At 37.3% G+C, this 25,510-nt stretch overlaps 1 protein-coding gene across 3 annotated transcripts; it reads right to left on the reverse strand.

The window, feature by feature from the left end:
* Positions 1-12: 12 nt before the first annotated feature.
* Positions 13-20,828, reverse strand: LOC131952174 (uncharacterized). 3 transcript variants are annotated; one of them, XM_059314730.1, is made up of 4 exons: positions 20,777-20,828; positions 5,910-6,429; positions 4,089-4,224; positions 13-3,960 (listed from the first exon to the last, which is right to left on the reverse strand). In XM_059314730.1, the coding sequence occupies exons 1-4, from the start codon at positions 20,788-20,790 to the stop codon at positions 3,551-3,553; spliced, it is 1,080 nt and encodes a 359-aa protein (XP_059170713.1). In that variant the 5' UTR covers positions 20,791-20,828; the 3' UTR covers positions 13-3,550. The 3 variants fall into 3 exon arrangements, with proteins under 3 accessions (XP_059170713.1, XP_059170711.1, XP_059170712.1); XM_059314728.1 differs by lacking the exon at positions 20,777-20,828 and adding an exon at positions 16,713-16,969; XM_059314729.1 differs by lacking the exon at positions 20,777-20,828 and adding an exon at positions 12,267-12,494.
* Positions 20,829-25,510: the final 4,682 nt, after the last annotated feature.

The following is a 25,510-nucleotide window of genomic DNA, read 5'->3' on the forward strand; positions in this document are numbered from 1 at the left end:
TTTTTAAAGTTTTTTTATTTTTATTTATACATATTTTAAAATTTCAAAATGCATTTATCAACAAAATATCATCTTTAGCATGCAGAAAAACAACTACGTATGTATTCACAAAGTGTTTTTTTTTAAATCGTAAAAACAATACGTTCGCACATCTGAAGAAGTATTCACCCAGTCTACATCCACATAAGTCATCTGTAACCCATCCTTAATAAATAATCAGTCACTCATCAGTCACCCATACCAGACTTCAGTCAGCTTATCAAAATTCTTCTCATCAAAAAGGCAAGCAAATCCAATTTGATAAAAAAAAAAAAATCCATTGTACAATTACAACACACATACATACAGACAAAAGGTATAGACAGGCTTTTTTTAATTTCACGCGATTGAAGAGTTTGCATGTCTCAGGACAATAACAAGAAAAGCTGATGGTAAAAATTCAACAATTTGAATATGAAGCAATGCAACAATGGTAACAAGAAGTCACATAATAACAAAAATACAAATTTGAATGAAACACATATTTCATCAAAAGCATAAGAACAAGAAAGAGAATTATATTTTTAAAAAAAATTTAAAAATCTGATAATGAAGATTCCGTACAGAGACTTCTTGAAAGGTGAAAGGTCACAAGCTATAGGAAACTAACACAAGATTGTCCAAACAAGTTTCTCTACAAACAAGGTCGCTCTGAAAGTTTACCCATATGAACTGAGAGGCAACAGAAAGATTGGGTGAACCCATATATATTTATATAGGAATCAACAAAGTATGTATATGTATGTGTGTATGTATGTCCTATGATAAAAGAAGTATGTGTATGTATTAGTGCATGTAAGTCTTATTTAAGAAATAAAATTGGCTATTTATTATCAAGAAATAGATTATTTCTCAAATAGTTTAATTTGCTATTTAAAGTGTATTACTATTAGTATGTATGGACTGCTGAGTCAGAATTTTAGATGTGAATTTGTATGAATGGACTGCTGAGTGAGAATTCTAGAATGGCTAAGGATTGGCAAAACAAGATTTTTTTGTGACTATAAATATGCAAAAATTTTGAATGAGTTTATCACAGTGGCCAGATTTATGTCTTTTGTATCACATGTAGAAACATGTAGCTAATGCCAGATTGTCTGCTGTGTATACCTCCTGATATTAATGAGTTGATACACCACCCAATAGTCTACACATGTATATACATATTTAAAAACATAAACAAGATTCATTTTTTTTTCAAAACATACAGTGTTTTCCAGTATTTTATCCATGGGCACTTATATTTTGATTGCGATTCCAGTAGTTATTTGAAAAATTAAAAATAACTTTATAAAGTCAGTTCAATATGAAATGACTATGATGACAATATGAGAACAGTACGTAACAATGATGCCGCATCTTTCAAGGACCATCGCAAAGGCTTAAAATGCACTGATACTCATCAGCATGCCGAAAGCATGAAACAAACTCCATGAATATTTAATTAAAACATTTTAAACTGATAGACTAAAACAAAAATAAAACTACATATAACTGAAATTGTAGGAGCAAGTGGGAATTTTAATTTACAGAAGCAAAAAAATTTAAAAAATTAAAGAAATCTAGGAGCTGACTAAATAAAAAAATGATATGCTAAAACAATAAAAGAAGCATTAAAAATTAACCTTTTTTTTTTACACTAAAGCAGAGCTTATTGATAAATGTAAACAAATAAAAGCACTAAAATGACAAATAAGTTCTCGTTTTCTACACTTTAAAAGACACAAATACTGGTTACTGTTGACTCATAATAGAGTGAATTTTAACAAAATATCAAATTTTCTTTAACAATATATCAAATTTTCAATTTTGAACATAAAAATTAACCAAAAAACAATTAAAAAAATAAACTGGAACATAAATTTCTATATGCTCCAACCTACGAAACCAGTTTAAAAAGTTGCAACCTTTACGGCAACATTTTCCCCCCAGTTTAACAGCCAGCATATGTACAGTTTACCTACAACAAGAGCTTTTCATGAGATCAATTTTTGTACTTGCAAATCAATTTTAAGACCAGTTTTAGCAAAACAAAAAACAAAGTTTTTATTTAGATAAAAAAAAAAAGATTTAAAAGAAACCCATAAGAATTTCACTTAACTATCTCAAGTCAAGACTGATAGAAATATGTAGTCAGTTGAAGAGATATGGAGTACCACATACTTTATGTATGTAGTAACACATACACTTGTTTAGTCTTTTAAAACGTGGCATGAGTATTTCAATTTAATGCTGGATTAGAATATTGTAACCAATTTATTTTGTCCACAGAAAGACTAAGTAAAATTTACCGTTAAGTACTTACTACTGAAAACTTTTGGAGTCCCGATCAAAAACATTTTTTTTTACATAAATTACATTATTTCAAACTGATAAGAACGCATTTACAAATATTCTAAAATTAATTTTAAAAAAAAAACATGGCTGTCAAAACATAAATGGAACATGGACAAGGAACTAGGAATTGGAATGTTTTTATAATCTCATGAATGGAAACATAAAATCTGCTAAACTTAGACATTAGTTGTTTCGTAATTTGGTCCACGACTTATGAGTCCATATTTCATCAATTCGGCAAATGAGGTAAACGGAGGGCATTCAATAATACACACGTTTTAGATTCAATACACGTTCATTTTTAAGGAATGATATGCTTCTCACATTGAACTTGAGAAATGTTCACTGATGACAATTTAACATTGTATGTTTATAAAAAAAAAAGGTATGTACATTAAATAAATACTTAATTAAATACATTAATTAATTGATAAATTTACACCTCAAGTATTGCAGAATTTTTCTTCAAAACCGTGACTGAAGAGTGCATATACTGCAATTAGACAACTTTAAATTTTACTTACAAATAAACAGTACTTTACAATGTATAGGCAGGCAAGGTTAATCGGAGAAAATAAGTTTGTCTTGTTTCTCTGACAAGTTGCAAGTAAACATTTGCAACGTTTTTTAGCTTGGCATATCATTTTTTCAAGACAGTACAACTAGCTAAAAATTTTTTTAACAGGGTAATTGATTTTATTAATTACTATAAAGTGTTTGGTTTCTCAAACATTTTTCAATTCAAGTTTTTTTTGGCAGTCTAATAATCTAATCAAATTTTTATTACTGAATTAATTATTTTAAAAAAAAACATTTTCATCTCTGCGGATCAGTTTTTTTTAACCAAAATGTAAAACCTCAATAATTACTAGCCTAAAATTTTATAAGGTTAATTCCGCAAAGATATTTAAACAAGAGCAACCTAGGTTTTGCTTTGTAAAAAAAATCATTACATAAAAATATTTTATTATCAAATTTACAACTTATGCCAACATTTAAATAAAATTTCTACCAACAATTAACTAATCAATTATGATTAAAAAAAGAAATTATGTTAAAACATTAAATCATGGCATTTTATATATAGGCCTAAAACATTACCTCACAGTGCAGAAATCATTCCATTCTTCCTTTTTCATTCAATAATATTTTAGTTCATCCACAATGCAACAGTTTATTTTACTAAAAACAGCCCAAACACTTGTAATGTTGTCATATCACCACTTTTCCCCTTCAGAACGGAGGGGTAACTTAAGTACACATACACAATATCACCTTCGTTCAAGTCGAATAAACCTTGAACATTTGAGTCCCTCACCTCGGAGCGTTTGAGTGTCAGTGAATTGGATGCTAGTGAAACTGCTTTGCCGTGATCCCCTGGTTCCATTTTTTGTATGGAATGTTGGATGATCAAGTCAGTTTTGTTGATATCCAGGGTGTTTTCAATGGTACTTAATGTCAAATGGTTGTAGATAAAGTACGTTCCGCGTTTTTGGATGACGAAATGACCATTTGAATACTTGACGCCCGATCCTACGTAGCTATTTTTATCTTTATGATCCGACACCCATGAAAATAAATTTTCTGAAAAATAAAATTTAAAAAAATAATTTCAAGCTTCAAAGTTTACGGGAATTATTGTAGACAAACCAGACACAAAGAATAGTAAAAAATAAAATATAATAAAAATGTGTATAAGTGTATCCACTTACGAGGAAATGGTCGGTTTTTAACATTAGCCTTTGTAGTCATCACATCTAAGACGAGATGAGCTTTAGCATCTACATTCCCTGAAAGCTGGCATGGAAGGACTTGTGGGTAAACATTTGGACCAGGGCCAGGCGATGTCTGGAAAACAAAATCATTATTGTCAATTTCTTGTCAAATTTTGTACAGAAAGTTTCAAAGACACAACTTTCAAATTAAATTCTATACTTTAAAAAGATTATTTTATTAGGCCTACTTATTAAATATTGATTTAGGCCTATTTAATATTTATTTGGTCTATTGACACTATACTATTGTAAATTATTCATTTTATGCCTTTAGGCCCTAATTAATAAATATTAATTATTATAAGACATAAGCTTATTTGTAATTTCATTGATATTATTATAATATAGGCCTAAAAATGGGCCTAATATAATAATAATTATTAATAATTTATGTCAATTTATGATTAGTTAATTATATAATAATGGCCTATTATTTTATTAATAATAATATTAATTGACAACATGTTATTGAATATTGATATTTAGAGTTAGACAGTGCATGCAAACATGATTACAGAGAGAACTTGATTTTGTTTCTTTTTACGTAATAACAATGAGGGAATAAACTTTTTGATACTAGATTCTAGATCAAGATCTATATAGATCTATTTGTTAACTAGCGATTCGATAAAAAGGCGTTCCAATCGAAGCACACAACTAAACTTTAAGGGCGTGAGAGTTCCACATAATGGGAAATCCCTAACAAGATCTAGGTCACACAGACGTCGGTACCTGTTGTCAGTGGTGATTAAATATCTTGTTTACACATGCGACTAAACATCTATAAATAGTACATGTGTAACCGTTTAGAAAGAAAAGCATTACAAATATTTAAGTTTACTCTTTTGTTGCCGCCCACTCCCATATTTGCTAAAGTGGGCCATAGTTTAGGCCTAAACTGCCCGAAGTAAGTCTAAAACATCCATTGTTTTTATAATCGGGTGACCATTCTACTTAGATAACTTTTATGCCACTTTTAGATAAGAGTTACACCACAGCAAGCAATAACCCAACTTATTAAAACAATTAGTTTTAAAATAACTATTTTGTTGCAGTGGTCATTTTAGACATATTGTTTTAGATTAAAACTATTTATTTTACTTTTAATCTAAATATTTAAGTATTTAAATACGAAGCTTGTAATCCAATCTAATCTAAAAGTTAATTTCATGCCTGCCGTGAATCACCGGCATGGCGAGCGTTAATTTGTGTTGTGGTAATCCCTTTCAACTTTTCGACAACAACTCTTGTAAGCTTTACAAATGAAAACATCAAAAGTAGAATTCCCGAAACTGATCCCTGTTCACACATTGGAAATAGTGTCTTATCGGACAAACGGTTAAACCCACTTGAGCGAAATGAGCCCTATATTCCAGCTTTTGAGTGCTGGGTGCAATTTATTGTGGCCCGTCGCAGCAGAAATTGACAAGTGATAAAAAGCGTGTCCAGATGTTGAAGTGCCTGATAAAAGTTTGGAAATCCACCAGAAAATCCAAACTCAAGCTTTTATCAATTACAGAAAAGAGTGCCCAAAATGTATCGTTAACACAAGAGGAAATAGAAAGGATATCTCCTACCATACAGAAAAGGGTGCCCAAAATGTATCTTTAACTTTAAGACAAGAAGAAATAGAAAGGATATCTCATAACATAAAGGGTAACAAACAGACGAAGCGAATGGGGGGGGGGGGCTCTTAGGGAGCTTCAAAACAATTATCCATCATGAAAAAAAACAAGGTAATAGTTAAAATTTGCTTACCGGTGCTAAGATATCATACTCAGCGCTGGATAAATCGTCTGCACAGCAGATGTCATTGTTAGATCTGACCTTCACCTTGTGACTGAGTTCAAAGTTAAACTTTCCACAGGGAACACACAACTTGACGAAGGGACGGCCGTTTGAGTCTAATGAGAAACTGGGCGACGGGGACAGTGCAGGAGACGTGACGTCATTTTTCTGAGACATCCAAATACCGAAAAAAATTCCGAATGGAATAGCGAGTAGCAGGTTCAATATGACGGAGAGTATGAGGGCGATTTTGATAGTCCTGCTGTTGAAAGACCCCGAGACCTGTCGCATGAACTTGTGTGCCCGGGTGGTGAGGGCGGGGAAAGATTCACTCATTTCGTTGACGCAGTTCTCGGCGTCCTCGTAGGAAATTTGACGGTCAGCAGGGCGCGTGCAGTGGACTTTGTGCTTGCTGGGGGGCGCGTCCTGGGAGGAGTCGAACGTGACTCGTGTGTCCTTGGCCATCGTTGTGAAAGAGGTTTCTGTTATGCTGAAAATAGAAGGGAAAAAAATAAATAAATTTGTGTGTTGAGATGTTTGTATTTTTATATTAAGTTTGAGTTTTTTGACAGAATGCAGGAGAGATAGGTAATCTTGATGGAACAAGACGCTAGTTAAGTGATGAAAAGAAAAACTTGAATTAGATAAAAAATTAGATATTCTTGCATTGTCTACCGAGATCTACCACTGTAAGGAGAGATAGGTAATCTTGATGGAACAAGACGCTAGTTAAGTGATGAAAAGAAAAACTTGAATTAGATAAAAAATTAGATATTCTTGCATTGTCATCTAAGATCTATCACTGTAAGGAGAGATAGGTAATCTTGATGGAACAAGACGCTAGTTGAGTGATGAAGAAAAAAACTTGAATTAGAAAAAAAATTAGATATTCTTGCATTGTCTACCGAGATCTACCACTGTGTCAAATTTCAGCTCAATCTGACAATGGGTTACATTAATATTCCTAGATTTACGGAGCCACAAACATACAGAGCGAACGTAATAGAAGTCTTTAAAAAGTAAAAGTTTAATCTAGAGTAGGCCCGCCCGGGATGGGATCAGTGTCTAACCCTTAGGTCACGTGCACCGCGTTACATCTGTCGATGCTACCTGGCAGAGAGGAGACCAGTGCATGCTGCCGGAGGCGAAGGGAGGTTATTCAACAAGGGAGGTAATTTAGAGACAAATATACAGATCGCATTTTATTTTAGAAAAGTTTTTTTTTTTTTTTTTGAATGTCGTGGCCTGTAGCGCCAGAGACTAACAACGTGTTTGGTTTGTCTGGTACAGGGGTGTAAGGGGTTAGAACCCCCCCCCCCCAAGACCAAATCCAACCTACGCCGATAGATCAACCAGACACACAACCCACTCCACCCCAAGGCCACGATAATAACATTTTCTCTCGCCAAACCACGCCACATGTGGTTGCGTGGTTCGTTATCTAAGAAATAACAGACCACGGCCACGTGTGGCTACCTTGCTTGCAACAGGCTGACTAAAGTCTGCAGGTTGAGGGGAGGGGGAAGGGGAAAAGAACCGGGAATGGAATCACACAGACTATCAGAAGACGGGCGGGATGAAAGCAGACGACCTACTAAACAATCCCAGACTACCTTGTTGCATATGGCAGCAGATCAAACGTTTCCTTCTGGCTTGGTGTGGTCTTAAAAGTGAGCGGTAGGGCGCTGTAAAAATGGGGTGGTAGGGCGCTGTAAAAATGGGGTGGTAGGGCGCTGTAAAAATGGGGTGGTAGGGCGCTGTAAAAATGGGGTGGTAGGGCGCTGTAAAAATGGGGTGGTAGGGCGCTGTAAAAATGGGGTGGTAGGGCGCTGTAAAAATGGGGTGGTAGGGCGCTGTAAAAATGGGGTGGTAGGGCGCTGTAAAAATGGGGCTCTGAGCGGTAGGGCGCTGTTAAGACGGGGCTATGGGCGGTAGGGCGCTGTAAAAAATGGGGCTCTGGGCGGTAGGGCGCTGAGCGGTAGGGCGCTGTAAAAAATGGGGCTCTGAGCGGTAGGGCGCGGTAAAAATGGGGCTCTGAGCGGTAGGGCGCTGTAAAAATGGGGCTATGGGCGGTAGGGCGCTGTAAAAACAGGGCGGTAGGGCGCTATAAAGACTGGCCAAGTGAAGTAGAGAAAAGTGAGACTGGTCAAGTGAAGTAGAGAAAAGTGAGACCGGCGAAGTGAAGTAGAGGAAAGTGAGACTGGCCAAGTGAAGTAGAGGAAAGTGAGACTGGCCAAGTGAAGTAGAGAAAAGTGAGACTGGCCAAGTAAAGTAGAGAAAAGTGAGACTGGCCAAGTGAAGCAGAGGAAAGTGAGACTGGCCAAGTGAAGCAGAGAAAAGTGAGACTGGCCAAGTGAAGCAGAGAAAAGTGAGACTGGCCAAGTGAAGCAGAGAAAAGTGAGACTGGCCAAGTGAAGACGCCGGCTGAGAAAGGTGAGGGAGTATGTATGGGAGGATCACAGCATAATTACCTGGCATGTGCATGTAACTCTTTCATACGTTTTTTTTTCTGTTAATCAAAAAAAAGGAGAGGGGGTAACCCAATGCTGTCTGGGAATGCAGACGTTTCGGAGTTGCCTTCCCCTTGTCTTCCAGACGTATCCGAGTTGACTTCCCCCCCCCCCCCCCCCAAGTTTTTCGCTCGCCAACTAATGTACATTCGCACCCTTTAAAAATAAGGGTCGCATACTTTCTTTAAACCTGCCGTACCTTCAAGCCCACGAGGTGGGGGGGGGGGGGGGGAAAGGGGAGATCGGGTGGGGATAATTAAATCAAATATTTTTCCTCTATAGAAATTCCCACTAATTGTATGCTATCACCACGAACAGCACACACTGATCGGTGTGTAAACGAAAGTACAAAATTAGCACCCTATCTGTGGCGAAGGCGCCCCTTTTAGAACTTTTAGTTTCCGTAGAGGCTAAAACACAGAGCACGCGATAGCCCCGCTGTGTAAAACATAGCCTCGACAGCCCTACCCGAATGTAAATGTTTAATGCATTACCCCCCTTTGTTGTTCTTCAATAAATTAGCGAATTAACGAGGACATATCTAAGCAATGAACTCATGCTAGAAAGAAGAGAGAGAGGAAAAAAAGGAGGGGGTGGGGGTTAATTAAATAAATTAAAACAATTTATTATCAGATACTCAAGACGCAGTAAAATAAAATATTTATGTCCTACTCCAATCGACGGGGGTATGGGCCAGAACAAAGGACCGTTAAGGCGGTAGGACAATGGAGAAAAGTGTGGAACTTTCTATAGAACGTTTGGGCGCGCATTCCACCGATTACGTCATCCACCCACACCGGTAGGAGGGAAGGGGGGGGGGGGGGGGGGGGGTAAGGGAGGGGAGGGAACTTTGGTTCAGGATCAAGAATTCAGGGTATGGACCTTTAAAGATGAAAACCCCAGCACCCCCCCCCCCCATTCCTGAACTTGCAATAAAAAATTATATTGCGATACTTTTCTTTGGTGAACTGTTTGTTTCTGTGACGTAAAGTTAGCTATAAGTTGTTGATGAAATACATGAAAAAGTATTGCTACTTTCTAATTTACATAGCAAAATGTCTATCTTCTAATTCACATGACAAAGGATGGCTACTTTCTAATCCACGTAAAGTATAGCTACTCTCTAATTCAAATAGCAAAGTATGTCTACTTTCTAATTAACATATCAAGAATGGCTACATTCAAATTCACAGTATATAAATTAAGCAACAACTATGAATACGCTAGCCTCTAGGTTTTAAACAAGACAGCTGTTGCCCAACATTATGTTGCTAATTGCGACAATAATTAGAGCAGAAAAATTTTAACATAACTAGAATAGAAATGGTTTAATCATATACGGAGTCACCACATCATATTTTCCCTTTTGTGTTCAAGAATAAAGAAACATAAAATAAACACGACCTCGGTGTAAAAGTGGTTTACATTAAAGAGTATAAAGAGAGTAGGGGGGGGGGCAGGGTGTGTACTTTTACCTGTGTGTGTTGACTCACGTCTAGATGCACAGCACGTCTGCATGCGGGTATTGACAGAAATAATATTTAAAAAATTTATAACGAAAACCATGCGAGGCGACAAAACACCACCAACCTCCGAGAAGTCAGCCAGATATTAGACAGTGCTAGGGCGTTGTTTTATTTACGTGTGGGGTGGTTTTAACGAATATAGCTATTGTGCTATGGTACACAAGAGAGTAGTTGATTTGTGTTTGACTTGCAAAGTGTGAAGGATTGAAGGAAAAACAACATAGCTAGTGGAGTGTTTTTTTTTTAAAGGGTGTAATTATAGATTATTTTTATCTGACTTGCTAAAATATGGAGAAGCTGTTAATTAACTAAATTTTGGAAGGTTTCCTGTATCGTACATAATTAATGACGTCGGCTGTTTTAATCATAAAGGGCAGGGCTGTTTAGGTTTAGGATCAGGATTAAGATTTGTATCAAGGGGGGTAGAGATAATGATTTCAAAAATAATAGTTAGGACACGCCTTACTGGCGTACTTAGAAGTACCATCGAAGTTTTTTTTTCCGGCTACAGAAAATAAAATTAAAAAATACAAATAAAAAAAAAAAACTTCAGGTATTCGTCAAATATTTATCTCGGCGTAAAGATAACATTCTATTTATAGATCACGTGACGTGTGTGATATGGCTTCCCATCCTGGTCGGATAAGTATAGAAACGCACGTGTAGAGTTTTAACACCCCCCCCCCCCCCCCCCCCCCCCCCCCCCGGGGGCAGTAGAGACTGCCGGTACAGGGTTCTGTGAGATCGCGACCATGACGACGAGACCAAATTCCAGAGCGCGACACGAGATGTAAGAAGTTCCAGAACTTTGGAGGGCGAGAACTGTCGAGACGGCGAGTGACGAGCCATACGGGTGGGGGCAGGAGAGCGAGGGTGGGGTGGTATTTGGGACCCGGGAAAAACTAGAGGAAGAAATCGAACAAGCGCGTGGAAAAAAAAGAGGTTCCATGAATTAAGACAGTGTTGACCACACTTTCCCCTTGTATGTTAGCTCATTCAACCAGATGGACTCTACTTCATCTACCCCGTGTGTTTTTCGCACGAACGGGAAAATATGATGGTGTATAAAGACATTTTACTATGTTAGAGATGGATAAACCTTTTTGTGGTACTTTAAAGTACCAAAAAACTGACACTGTGTTAAAGATATCAGTGGTTTACAACTAACCCAGATTTATTTGTAAACATCTTTACACACACACACACACACACACACACACATATATATATATATATATATATATATATATATATATATATATATATATATATATATATATATATATATATATATATATTGAAAAATCAACAATGATGTGAAAAAAACTAAAATATAACATTTTTTTTTTTTTGCAATTAGTTCGAAAATTAAGAAAAAAAGAGAGATATATAGATTGTAAACTAGATCAGGATTCTATTTTTAAAAAATCGATCATCTCACCAGTAGTGGGTGGATGAAATAACCTTTCAAAGAAATATGACATGGCTAGAAGAGGAACGAAGAATGGACGAAGGGGCCGCACCGTTAGCGTGGGAAAACCCATGCGTTATTTTAAAAGAAAATATTTTTTTTCCTCTAACCGGATCAATAAAGCTGGCCGGCCACTCCTAGACTACCTTGACACAGGTAGACCGAAAAGAAGCTCTAATCGTTTACACGTCGCAGTAAATAGGGAGGGGGGGGGGGGGGAATTTAGCCGAGGCAAAACAAAAAAGGGGTTTAGAAATCGGAGTTGCGTAGAAACTATTATACGAGTGTAAGAGCTAAAATACACTTTGAATGAGATATTTGTATAGGCATGGAGTTAATAGGCTAGAGATAAATATATAAAGAATTAAAGACTTGCGGAATGTTAGTCGACCCGCTCATGAATAAATCAAATTCTAGTCTTAACCTAAATGCCGGTTAAGGGTTATGATTAGGGTTGATAAATGCGATTCGATTATCGATGAAGAATTACTTTTAAAATATGAATTAAATATCCTATATATCCATGTATCAAATATGAATGTATATTAATATTATAGTCACACTATAGTGGACTAATTCATAGTATAAGTTATTTAGTCTAACACGAAGGTTTAAAACTTAATTAATAGTTCGAAGGCCGGCATATTTAATTAAAAATTTATTCAAGTGCGGTATTGTTACATTAAGTTTAAAAATAATAATTAGTTAGATCTAATTTACCAGCTACTTATAAAAAAACATAGATTTAATTAACGCGACGTTTTTTTAAAAAAAGTTATTTAATAAAATTAAACTGATAAAATAAAATTCGATAACTTGCCTTTCAGTGATAACCATCGAATAGAAATGTCCCAGTCTAATTTAGTTCACCAACCGTTAGAGGTTGACGGCATGAATGAGCCGTCGACTCGCGGGTCACACGTTAAAAACATAACGAATGTATGTATGGAGAGAAGAAGAGAAAAAAACTCCTTTCCGTTCGACCTACGCCAGCACAAGTGAACCCAACCAAGCGGCGCAACTCGTTCTGTTAGTAAATTACTTACCGCCCGCCCACATCACCCGCTACCACTTGCGTTTTGCAATCACCAAGGGCCATAACCGAGGAAGGCCCATAACTCGGTTCGCTAGCGAGTGTGGCGGGTCGCCTACCGTCAAGTTTGGTTTATCAGCAGTGGTAAAAAAGGGGAAAAAAAAACAAGGAAAAGAAATTTGGGGAAAACCTTTCGTTAATCATCAGAAATTTAGAAGAAAAAAGTACAGAACACCGTGTCCTAACGTGGTTTAATTTGTGGGTGGGTGGGTGGGACTACGCAACACGTGTCAGTTATTTCGTCATAACGGCGTGCAGGTCATGACGGCCGATTCACGGCATTACGAAGTGTTTATGGAATGGGTGGATTTCTGAATGAAAAATGAGCCGTTCGCATACGGGCCAGAAACTGGCTAAAATCAATCTTTCATTCACAAAGTTTGTACACCACAAGCACGCATATATATATATATATATATATATATATATATATATATATATATATATATATATATATATATATATATATATATATATATATATATATATATATATATATATGATATATATATGTATATATATATATATATATATATATATGTATATATATATATGTATATATATATATATATATATGTATATATATATATATATATATATATATATGTATATATATATATATATATATATATATATATATATATATATGGGTCTATATATATACACACGTATGTATATATACATAAAGGCCCATGTATACATACTCATATATATAGGCCTATATTTACATACATACACACATATATATATATATATATATATATATATATATATATATATACATACATATATATATATATATATATATATATATATATATATATATATATATATATATATATATATATATATATATATATATATATATATATATATATATATAGGCCTATATTTACATTCATATATATATACATAAATATATATATGCGTGTATGTATACATATAGGCCCTATATATCGGTATATCTGTACATAACGGCGTCTGGCAGACAGATTATAGAGCCCAACAAACAGGAAAGGAAAGTCCTCGACCCTTGAAGGTCACTGGTGTATCAATGAAAAGTATTGGTGATATGCGACACGGCGTCGCCTCGTTTTTTGATCCGTGCCTTTCCGTGCTATACTTTTTAACTTTTTACGTGCGATTATTTTTAAATCTGACCTATCCTTTATTTTATCTGCCGGCTGGCGTGTTGTTAAAACACTTTTTTTTTTTAAAACCACTCTGACAACGGCCTTTATAAAAGGTGGGATTGTCGATTATCAGATAATACAATACTTAAGTTAATCAATTACAGTACTAAAGTAGTTCCGATCGTTTAAGTTACGCAGTGGTGGCATATTATTCATGTTGCAGCGAAGCAGATGTAATTGATATGGTCTATTTTTAGAAGACACGCGGTATTCTGGCCAACACTTTTGCCGAGTCATTTAAACCAAGAGAAAATATGTACTTTCTTATTAAGTGCTGATTAAGGAAATGATACTTAGGAATATGATTTTTGTGTGTTGTTTACTTTAGATTTCAAAGCTGAAATCACGGTTCGATTTGAGCATTTTTATAATTATATTTTTTTAAAGCAAAAATTATTTTTTCTCTCCCTTGAATGTAAATAGTTATAGCCCTTTATTATAAAAATCAAAGGTGAATTGCGTCACAGGGCTTGCGAAAGCTCCCTGCCTTAAAAGGCTTTGAAAAATAAACGCCAAACAGGCAACTAGAATTTCTAGATTAATTATCAGCTTGTTGACACTTGTTGCTCGGGACCTGGTAGTGGTCACTTCAGCTCGTGAGCCCAAGTTGTAAAATTAGTCAATTACATTCTCGCTAATTAACCAGCAATTATGAGGTTATTGAGCAGAGGATGAAGTAGTATCGTAGTAGTGAGTTGGGGGCGGGGAGGGAAAAGTGTGGGGGGGGGGGGGGGGGCGCAACAACGACGTTCGGACGCGGTAGGGGGGGGGGGGGGGCAAAGTGAGAAAAGGGGGACAAGTATAGCCCCCGCCGTGTGTGAATGTGACGACATCGATACCCGCCGCTCCCCACCCGCTTGTCTAGACGGTGTGTTGTTTGCCCACCGAGGGCGTGGCGAGGTCTGGGTACTGAGGGCGCGAATAGTCCAAAAAAAAAAGTCATGAGATTCGATGACTTTAACTAAACGTCACACAGCTCAAATAACGCGATATTTGACATGACTAAAAGCAATACGAAACTAGCCTTATACTTGGTCTATATTGAAAATAGCCCAACATTGCCAAGATTTCCTTTTTATTGAATCCTTTAAACTGCTTTATCGGGCGACCCCCTAATAAAATTTTATTCGTTTTTAAGGGCACTTTCCTTCCTCTAAGTCCTAAGCATAAAAAAAGCTACTTTTCTCTCTTTTTTTTTTATGAGTAGTGTAAAACGTTACGATTTGTTAAAGGAAGCTTTGATTTAGGTTATACATGGTTAATAACGTTGCTATTATCGAAATGGGGTCTGTTATTTTAGGTACCTAACAGGGCAGTACTCATTTCCGTTAGGCGGTACCAGAATCATATACAAGGTGTAGGATAAATTACATGAATATATACATGCATTATATGTTAGCATAAAAACGTAAATCTTTTCTAAAATGGCACCTTAATTAACCGTGACATAGTTTAACTCTAACCATAATCGTCCAAAGTTTGAGCTAGATACCTAACAATCTCTTAAAACCGATTAAAGGAAACTTACCTTACAATACGACCCACCACCAACTTTTAATACTTTTTGGAAAGGCAATAAATGAAAGAGACGTCTATAAAGTTTACAGGGACATTATCTCCACGGGAACACGAGCCTTTGTCCACTTTATGTGTTAATCCCACACAGACTTAACACATAAAAAAAACCCACCCGCTCCGTACCCCCACACAAACCACCATTTATCTTGATTATTTGTTTCCCTTATGACTTTATAATGGCCGCCGAATCTAGAGAAGGGGGAACAATTACAGAAAAAAGGGGGGACAATTAGAGAGAAACACATGTAGAGGGAGATAATAAAATAAGGACTTGCAAACATAACCTCTTTACACGGTGACGTCTGGGTTTTTCCAGGGCAGTGTAGGAGAAATTTATAGAGCGTTCGATTTAACAATGGGTGTATTGATAGCATTACATTCTGGTAGGGCGTACAGGAACTAGGTTAAAATTCCGTGTACGCAAGGGCGCGTTCAAGTTACTGCAACGTTTCTAGTGGTTTTATTTTGTATAGATCTATGTTCAATTCAAATAGTTGTGAATCGCGATATAGTGAATGGAAATTTTTTTTTAATTAAATAGGCAAATGTTAACGTTATTTTAATGTTATATATTCTCTACAAGGTAGACGATTCACGCATTTCGTATATCGTTCAAATGAGTCTGACCCTCACGCGAATTTAACACTACCACGCGTCTGTCACAATAACAGAAAAGTACCCATATTCTTTTACCGTAATTTTACAATTTAAAACACAAATGGGGCGTGGGCGACGATAAATATTTACAGTGCGAATTTTTCGTCACGACATTCATACATTTTATCGGAACCGGCGATATTTTTACTACATTTTTATGTTCAAATAAAACGCAGAGAACAGTGAACGGTTTTTTTTTTAGCTGGGAGAATTGTAAGGGAAATAATCCCGTCTCTACAGAGTTATTGATTTGTTTTTAATAACAAACTCGATGAGAGTACCGTCCCCTTTGGTGTTATCACTACAGTAGTTAAAATATAAACGGAGTTGTGGTTAAATTCAACAAATTGTTTTAACGAGCCGGCCCGCGGCATAACATACGCCGCTATTTAGTTGTTTCTAATTTTCAATAATTCATAATTTGTGAATTCGACAGTACCAACGCTGACACTGAAAATATTTCTTTAAAACACTATAAGTAGCTCGTTAAGGACCATAAACCCCCCCCCCCCCCCCTTCCTTCCCTCCCCCCCCCTCCTCCCCCCCCCCCCTCGTTTAAAATCGTTGGCTCTGCTTGTAAACATTTAGAGTGAACACAGCTCACTAAAACCATGTAGGGGTGGGGAGGTAGGGAGAGCGTTTGCAGCTTGTTTTCTAACGGCTCGAAGAAGAGAATTATATATATAGATAATTAGTTTAAGAATATCACACATGAGAATAGTCTAAAAGGTAAATTACAATATACCTGTGGCCATTATTCCAGTAAGGTGCTAAAGTTGAATCGTCGGCTCCGTTCGGCATTAAAGGTAAATAACTATTCATTGGCGCTATGGCAGAAGTCATGAGAAAGCTAGCTTCGCTTGATACAAGCGTTAGCTAAACTTTTTAACACACTCGCTAAATTTCTTGTCGAAACTTTAAAGTGTAACTGGGCTAATGCAAAAATAAAACACCTTTTTGTACATTGAATCTGATAAATTTCTCTTGAAATTTTTTTTTCCAACACAATTTTTTTTTCCCTTAGGAACAGAATTCTTAATAAACCGTAGACACACTTGAATAAACTAGATGGTTGAACACAGCCCGAGTCAATGGATATCGAGAAGTTGAACGTGAAAGATGCTTGAACGCACCTCTCTGGCTAAATCCACGAGAAATTTAGTGTCCTTTAGTGAAAAACTATACGGAACAAAAACAACAGCTTTTTCCTGGCGATTTTAGCCCAGACCACGGGTCAAATGTTCAGAACTAGCCGTCACGTTTTTGATAAGCGGAGCTTGCGATTTCCATTGAGTCTAGTCTAGCACTGGCCACGCAGACCTGAAAACTATCGTCAGGTAAACAAGCGAGCTCAGGTAAATTCAACGGAAAATTTGCATCTTGGTGAAAACTGACCGACTTTTCAGACAAAAATTGTGTTAAGATAAAAGTGAAATAATTTCTAATAAATATAAATCCGTCAAAAATTAAGAAAACGAGAAAGAAAAACTTTAAATGCTTTGATGTATAATCCTTGTATCTCCTAGTCTTTGTAACGATTTGTTTATTCTGTAAGTCAGTTCTTCCGAGTATATTCCAAAGTGAAGTTTTCACTTTTCGGTATATTAAATAAAATTCAAAGTCTAATTTCTAAAAGTAAAAAGGGGCAAAATTTAAAACCGCTAAAAATGCATGAAAAATAACATCACAAATTCAAAGTAAAATAAGTTTGAAAAAACTATTTACTGGTGAATGAACTCTATTGTAAAACCACTGAGGTTTTGACTCAAAAAGATTTGAACTACAAGTAGTTACCTCGCTAGTGTGAGTGCGCTTATATCTCGTCCGGAATCAATCTTGGGAGGTTGTTTTTTTTTTTTAATCCACACACCGGCTCCCCTTCGACACGCACACAGACACCACCCACTCAATGAGTGGCATTACTGGCTTCAGATTCTTTTTCTCGCCATGTAAAAATCCCCTCGCTCGTTTCCTCGTTACCCTTCCACGCGAGACGTCCTACGTCACACACACACACTCCGCTGGTTCGTTGATCGGAACAGTACGACTTTTTTCTTCCCCTCTCTCTCTCTCGCTGCGCCCCCCCCCTCCCCCGCTCGGCTACGGGTGGCAAGCGGCCGGTAGATGGCGGGAGAATTATGGACGTTATGAATGGAGCGGGTCGGACACAGTAAACTTGCGACCAGACGGCTAATTTTTTTTTTAAAATTCAAAGACAAAATGCGATTTTATTTGACGGGTGCAGGAAGGCGTGGCGGGTGTGGGGTTGGGGGTGGGGTTCAGAAGAGGGGGTGGGGTTCAGAAGAAGGGGGTACTTTTAGTCTGACGAAAGGGGTGTGAGGTGTTTAAGCCAGTTTAAGGTACCGAAATGGTTTCTATGAATGAAAATTAATCTCAGCTGTAGAATCTAGATCCAGCATATCAGAGATTAACAGCTTAATCTCTCCACTACGGAGGATTTACAGGTGTCAGACACAACCTTAATGGATTATCTACAGGAGTTAGACACCCTTAACACTGAGACAGGGGTTATAAATAAATTGAATTTAGTTTTGAAACGCAGCAATTCAGCGATGTGAGTTGGACAAAAGTACAAATTATTTTGGCATATATTATGATATATGGACTAGATTCTACTTATTTGTATTGAAAACACCTAGACCGTAGTATGATGTAGATAATCGGAATGTTTATTAATATTATGTAACATCTAACACGTATCAAATATGAGCATGAGAATAATTTCACGGTTGTGTACCCTGCAGCTTGAGGGCTACTCGCGTTCGGTTGAGTTATCGCGCATGATTTAAACAAAATCTGGAGCGGAATTTCATCACGGCTATTTATAGACACCTCAGAAAGGTATTGCATATATTGGTTGTGAAGGGCCTAACAAAAATACACTAATCCAGTGTTGATAATTGAAAAGGTAAATACGATTTTATGATACTCAAGGACAAAACAGGTTTTATTTATAAAGAGGGCTTATTTATTAAAATATATAATTATTTTTTTAAAAATGTTCATTCATTTTTGTTTTTTTCGTTTCTTTATTATTCGTAGCACAAATTTAGATCTACGTATAGATTTATATACTCTACTGAAAAGATGTAGGGCTAGTACGTTTGTAATATCAAGTATAATGTTTGAGGGTTAAAACTAGGGTTACCAGATACCTTTTCCGAAAATACTGGACACCTTTCCATCCTTCCCTTCTCAGGTATGCCGCAAAGCAGAAGAAGGGGGGTAACAGTATTATTCATATACTTGTCCAGTATTTATATTTATTTTATCCTGGACAGTCTGCTCAAATACTGGACTGTCCAGTTCAAAACTGGACACCTGGCAACCCTAGTTAAAACATCACTGTCGACTGATGCTGTTTTAGAAGTAAGGCAAGAGAAACAAAAACTTTGAGCAGACGAGTATCGGGATAAAAGGCGGAAAATAAAATGAGAAAAATCAATCGTGGTTCTTCTACAACAATAAAGATTAAGGGATTATTGATTGATTGATATTATTGTGTATAATATTCATTTTTTAAAACTTTTATTATGTCGACGCATTTATAAAATATATTTATTGTACATGCTTAAGCAGGCCAAATCTCTCTCCCCCCCCCCCCCCCCCACCCCACAGGCCAATATCCTGGAGGTTGTAAAATATGTATTAGAAGAACCCCAGAAGAGACGTTGACGAGTTTATATCCCTGGGTAAGGTATGCTAGAAAGCTCGTGGGGGTCAAAGGTTAGGTTGTAGACCGGCCATAAGTGTAGTCGCGTTACCTGGAGGTTCCCTGCAGTTACCCCGGGGATTGGGGACTGGCGGGGGGGGGGGGGGGTAAGGTACAGCAGTCAATACATACGTACACCCGTCAGTAAAGCACAGGCAAGGGTTAGGGTAGTTTTGTCGACAGTTGTGAAAAATTATTACGAGAGTAGCTAGTCTATAGAATTTTGGTGCTATCATGAACTCTTCTGAAACTATTTGTGCAAGGTTGTTAATATGAAGCTATTGTTAGTTTTAGTTTTAGGGTAAGAAATTAGGTTAAAGGATATGCTAAGATTTGGATTACGGTTTGTGCTATGTTAGGATTGTTCTTGACAATAGCAAGTTATATTTGTAGCTAGATAAGTACAAGTAACCTTACACCCCTTTTTAAAGAAGATTCCATTATTGTGGCATTATCGAACACTGGAAAACAAACACACAGGAAGTTTTGGCTTCAGTTAGGTTTAAGTTAGTTAATGCAAGCAATATCACTGGGTAGTTAGGTTCAAGCAGGCAGTTCATCAATAGCTAATTTAATTATTTTAACATTTTATAAGTTGTCTACTTTTAGGGGAATTAACTCTACCGTTTGAACGTCATACATAACAGGGTTATCTAATTTTAATTTCGTTTCTGACATGTCGATTATGATTTAATTTTTCAAGACACTTTCACTTGATGCGAAGAAATAGACGGTTCATCTTTTAGGGTTAAGTTTTAGGTTATGTGTCGTTATTGAAAAAAGATAGCAATAACAATATATTTTCCAGTTTCCTGCTTATAAGATACGCAAAACATTCTACACATTCTACTAAGTACTTTGTAAATATGCAACAAGGTAACATAGAGCCTACTAGTCTTCACAAGTTATCCTTGCATGTTATTGTTTTGTTATTGCAAATGTATGCTATCATCACATACGTTTGTACAATAGCATCCAAGTACATACGGACACATAGATCTATATAAATCACACGTAAATTAACGAACGGTTACAAAAACAAAGCCGAATGATGAAAAAGTTGGATTGTACTTTACCGAAGAAACGACATCCCCTGGTTGTGTTATGGCAGACATATGTTACCTGTACAAGCGACTATTTACATCTGTCCACCGACCGACACACTAGGGGAAGTCACTCTTGATATCAATATGCCACCCCATACAAACTGGCCCGTCTACACTGATGACGGAGCAAGGACCGTAACTCTACCGGCTTAGGAAATAACAACCTATTCACGAAATGATTTGACCGGAGTTCAAAGCAAGGGGAAGTAATACGCATAAATTGGTTTCGTTTTAAAATGTTATAATAAAGCTTTGTAATGTTAAAACATTCAATGTAATTAAAATTCATTATAATTAGGCCTATCTAAATTTTTTTATAACAGAATTCTTTTTAACTTCGCTAGTTTAAAGAAAAAATAGTTAATTCACTAAGAGAAGGGAAGTAATACGGACGGAGAAAGTTATATTTTTAAACAATAAACATAATTCATTGTAAAAATTCAATTAAAAATCTCATAATAAAATAATGCTTATTTTCAATCGTACTATTCGATTACAAAAGTGTCAACGTGAAATAATTAACACAAAAAAAAAGTAATTGCATATAGATCTAAATCTAGAAAAAGAAAACATCGCTTAACTAAAAGAAACGAAAGAACACAGACCGATCACTTGATATAAGATTCCAATGCTGCCGTATTGCCGTGTTTCCTAAGGAGTAGGATGGTAGCCTACAAGCTTTAGGCCAACCCTGACCACTTAAGGCCTAATTGCTTCTTCCATCAGCTGGCGTCCGATGTCACGCGGTGACGTCATAGCCGACGCATCGCGTGCGGTTCGTCATGAGATCAGGGTGATAGTTTAATTGGTTTAATTAGTCTTCTTATTCGTTGCATTCAATTGGGATACTGTTTTTTTTTTTTGAAAGAACAAGTCTGGCGCGTTTAAAAGGCGTTTGTCGCGTTTTTTGTTTTGTTTTGTGTGGGATTCGAACTCATACCTCGGGCGTGTAAATGATACATTACGATTACTTAGCCCCTCATTTCTCCCCAGCTAATATAATCTACAGTGTTGTCCATTTTAACCTCACACCGACAGTTGCAATGAACGAATGTGGATTGGGGGGGGGGGGATTTAAAGTTTGACGACACACTAGCAATTTACAAGGTACCTTTTTTATTTAAAAAAAAATTTTGTAAAGTATAGTAAAACTTATCAATATACAAATAGACAATATAGTCAATGCAGCTCTGTTTATATATGAGTGGCTTTTAAAAAAAAATTGGGCGTAGGTTAGAAAGAAATGTGACGTCATTTTAGTGTGAGAGTCTAACCTTTTTTTTAACGATGTGTGAAGGGGAGGTGAGGGCAAGTGTTGGAGCTTGCAATCGTTCAAAGGGGAGGTAGGGGCAAGTGTTGGAGCTTGCAATCGTTCAAAGGGGAGGTAGGGGCAAGTGTTGGAGCTTGCAATCGTTCAAAGGGGAGATGAGGGCAAGTGTTGGAGCTTGCAATCGTGCAAAACGTTTGGCGTAATTTACGAAGGGGTCGTTCACAGCTCACGTCCATTCAAACTCCGATGTCCTAAGGTCATTCCCCACACAACTCATTCCCCATTCAAGTCATTTCACACTCAAATCATTCCCCACTCAAGTCATTCCCTACTCAAGTCATTCCCTACTCAAGTCATTCTCCTCAAGTAATTCTCTACTCAAGTCATTCCCCACTCAAGTCATTCCCTACTCAAGTCGTTCCCCTCGAGTCATTCCCCACACAAATCATTCCCCATTCAAGTCATTCCCTACTCAAGTCATTCCCCTCAAGTAATTCTCTACTCAAGTCATTCCCCACTCAAGTCATTCCCTACTCAAGTCGTTCCCCTCGAGTCATTCCCCACACAAATCATTCCCCATTCAAGTCATTTCCCACTCAAGTCATTCCCCATTCAAGTCATTTCACACTCAAGTCATTTCCCACTCAAGTCATTCCCTACTCAAGTCATTCCCCACTCAAGTCATTCCCCTCTCAGGTCATTCACTACTGAAGTCATTCCCTACTCAAGTTATTCCCCTCTCAAGTCATTCCCCACATAAATCATTCCTTACTAAAGTCATTCCCCAATTCAAGTTATTCCCCACAGCTCCCATGTCCTTAAATCATTCCCGAAAGGTCCCATGACCTCATTCCCTCCGCCCCATCAACTCACATCCTCAATACACAGGTCTTTAAGATTAAGAGCTGAAATCACAGCATTGGATTTGCCTCTACCATTCCTCTACAGTATTTGATGACAATGCTATAAATAAACTAGGAGAGCGACAGATAGAGAGACCCAGAGAGAGGGAGAGAGAGGGAGAGAGCAACCTCTCCGGGCGGTAAATAGACAGACCACCAGCAGATCAACACTTCAGACGTCAATCATATCCCCAGCAAAAGTGGGCGTGGCAATCACGTGTCAGAGTCGAACAGATATGTGTGTGTCCCGCCCTGTATACACTTTTTTGTTTACGTTCAGTGGCGTCACTGCACGTAGGTGGATTTCAGTGGCGTCACTACTCATGGGTACATTTCAGTGGCGTCAGTAAACTTGGGTGGATTTCAATGGCGTCACTACAGTTGGGTACATTTCAGTGGCGTCACTACACATGGGTAGATTTCCGTGGCGTTACTACTGTTGGGTGGATTTCTGTGGCGTCACTAAACAGGTGTATGACATGGCGTCATTACACACAGGTGGATTTTATTGGCGTCACTACAGTTTCGGAAGACTCCATATTGTTCTGCCTCTCTTTACCTACTTTTGAAGACAAATTTCCGACATTGTTGTCTTTCCTTCATACAACTAGCGGGACAGGGCCGCCATATCTAAACTACTGTCTATTTATTAAACACGGAGTTTATTTCCAGAAATTAATGCTAATGAAAACTATGTGTAAAAGTAATGGATGTTTAATCCAAAATAGTTTTCCTACAAGAATTGGCATTACTATTTTTTACAAACATTGACAAGCATGTTACAAATGTATAACATATTGTTACAAATGTATAACATCATGTTACAACTGTATAACATCATGTTACAACTGTATAACATCATGTTACAAATGTATAACATCATGTTACAACTGTATAACATCATGTTACAACTGTATAACATCATGTTACAAATGTATAACATCATGTTACAAATGTATAACATCATGTTACAAATGTATAACATCATGTTACAAATGTATAACATCATGTTACAACTGTATAACATCATGTTACAACTGTATACCATCTAATTACAACATTATAACATCATGTTACAACTGTATAACATGCAACTGCATACCATCATATTACAACAGTATAACATCATGTTACAACTGTATAACATGCAACTGTATACCATCATATTACAACAGTATAACATCATGTTACAACTGTATAACATCGGGTTGCAAATGTTACAAAGATACTCACTCTTTAATCTTTACTTTTATATTCGGTGTGTAGTCCGAGGGAAAATATCAGGGTCAATTCGCTCTCTGTGATACTTATTCCATTTAAAATTTTCGTAAACAACTGATTCGTGTTGAACTACCAAAACAAAAGCTAACTCATCGACTGTCGAACAACAATTCACCAGCGCAATCTAACACCGTCACTGAAACAATCTTTACCAGAAAGTTTTTAGCCACGGGGAAAACCCTCTATATATAACAAGATATTATGTGAAAGTTTAAAAAAATATATATGGTGGGGTCGGGGTGAGATATAATTTAACGTTCAGCTTCGCCAAGGCAATGAGAAGACAGGGTTCTGTAATGAGGGGGAAGACCCGATTGTCGTGTATAATCTTCATGTCTGGTGGAGCTGATGGAATGTTGCACCATTAGCCTCGGTACCTGTCCCGTCCCCCGTGGATCACGTCCCTGTCCCCCACCCCCCCTCCTCTGCTCACAGAGTCACGTGATCTGAACCGACCCGACCGCTAACGACCGGGGACCGTACCGGGCCATCATGGCCGCCATAATCACCTGCTGCGTAACCTGTCGCGGAAGATCAGACCAAGGGGACGTTACTCTCGCCGAGTTAACCGGTAATAGGGCCCGGGTTACCCCTGGTCACGTCTGCCGTGTTTGAGACCGGGGCAGGCCAAACTTCAAAAAGCCGTCTGCATAACTCGACTCTTCATGGGATTTCACCAAAACAGTTTTTATACGTATTTAAAAAAAAAAAAAAACGCATTTTTTTTTTTACTTTGAGTACAGGGGGAGAGTGTAGCCTAATTAGCAGTCTGGGGGATGTAGGTATAGACTGTAAATCCCTTTATCTTTTCGCCCATCGGAACAAGGGGCCGTAAGACAGGTAATCAGGGGGCGTCACTCTCTGATATAATTCACCTTATTGCAGCGCGCTGGGTGAGGAGGGTGAAGTATGTTATTATGGATTATTAGCGGTGGGTGGGTGGGATACTGATGAATAGGTGTTTGAAAAAAAATGAATATGAAAATATAATTTCGCACTTTAAGACCGCGATGTAGTGTGAGAGTTGGAGAGGGGGGTGGGGGGTGGGGTAGGTACGTGGGGGAGGGGGGGGGGGGGGGGAGGGAAAGCTTAAGACTTTTTGTTTTTGTGGATGTTTTGCTTTTCTTAACAGTTGGTTGAGGCGAAGTAATGGACTGATAACAATATTCACAATATTCTAGGTTTAAAGTTAGGCATTAGAAGTGAAGGCTTGGCTTAAGGTTAGGTGATGTTTTCGGGTGAGATGGTTGA

This window comes from Physella acuta, unplaced genomic scaffold, assembly GCF_028476545.2.
Source record: "Physella acuta isolate Inbredline_101_S28 unplaced genomic scaffold, ASM2847654v3 ptg000856l, whole genome shotgun sequence".
NCBI classification, from domain to species: domain Eukaryota; kingdom Metazoa; phylum Mollusca; class Gastropoda; family Physidae; genus Physella; species Physella acuta.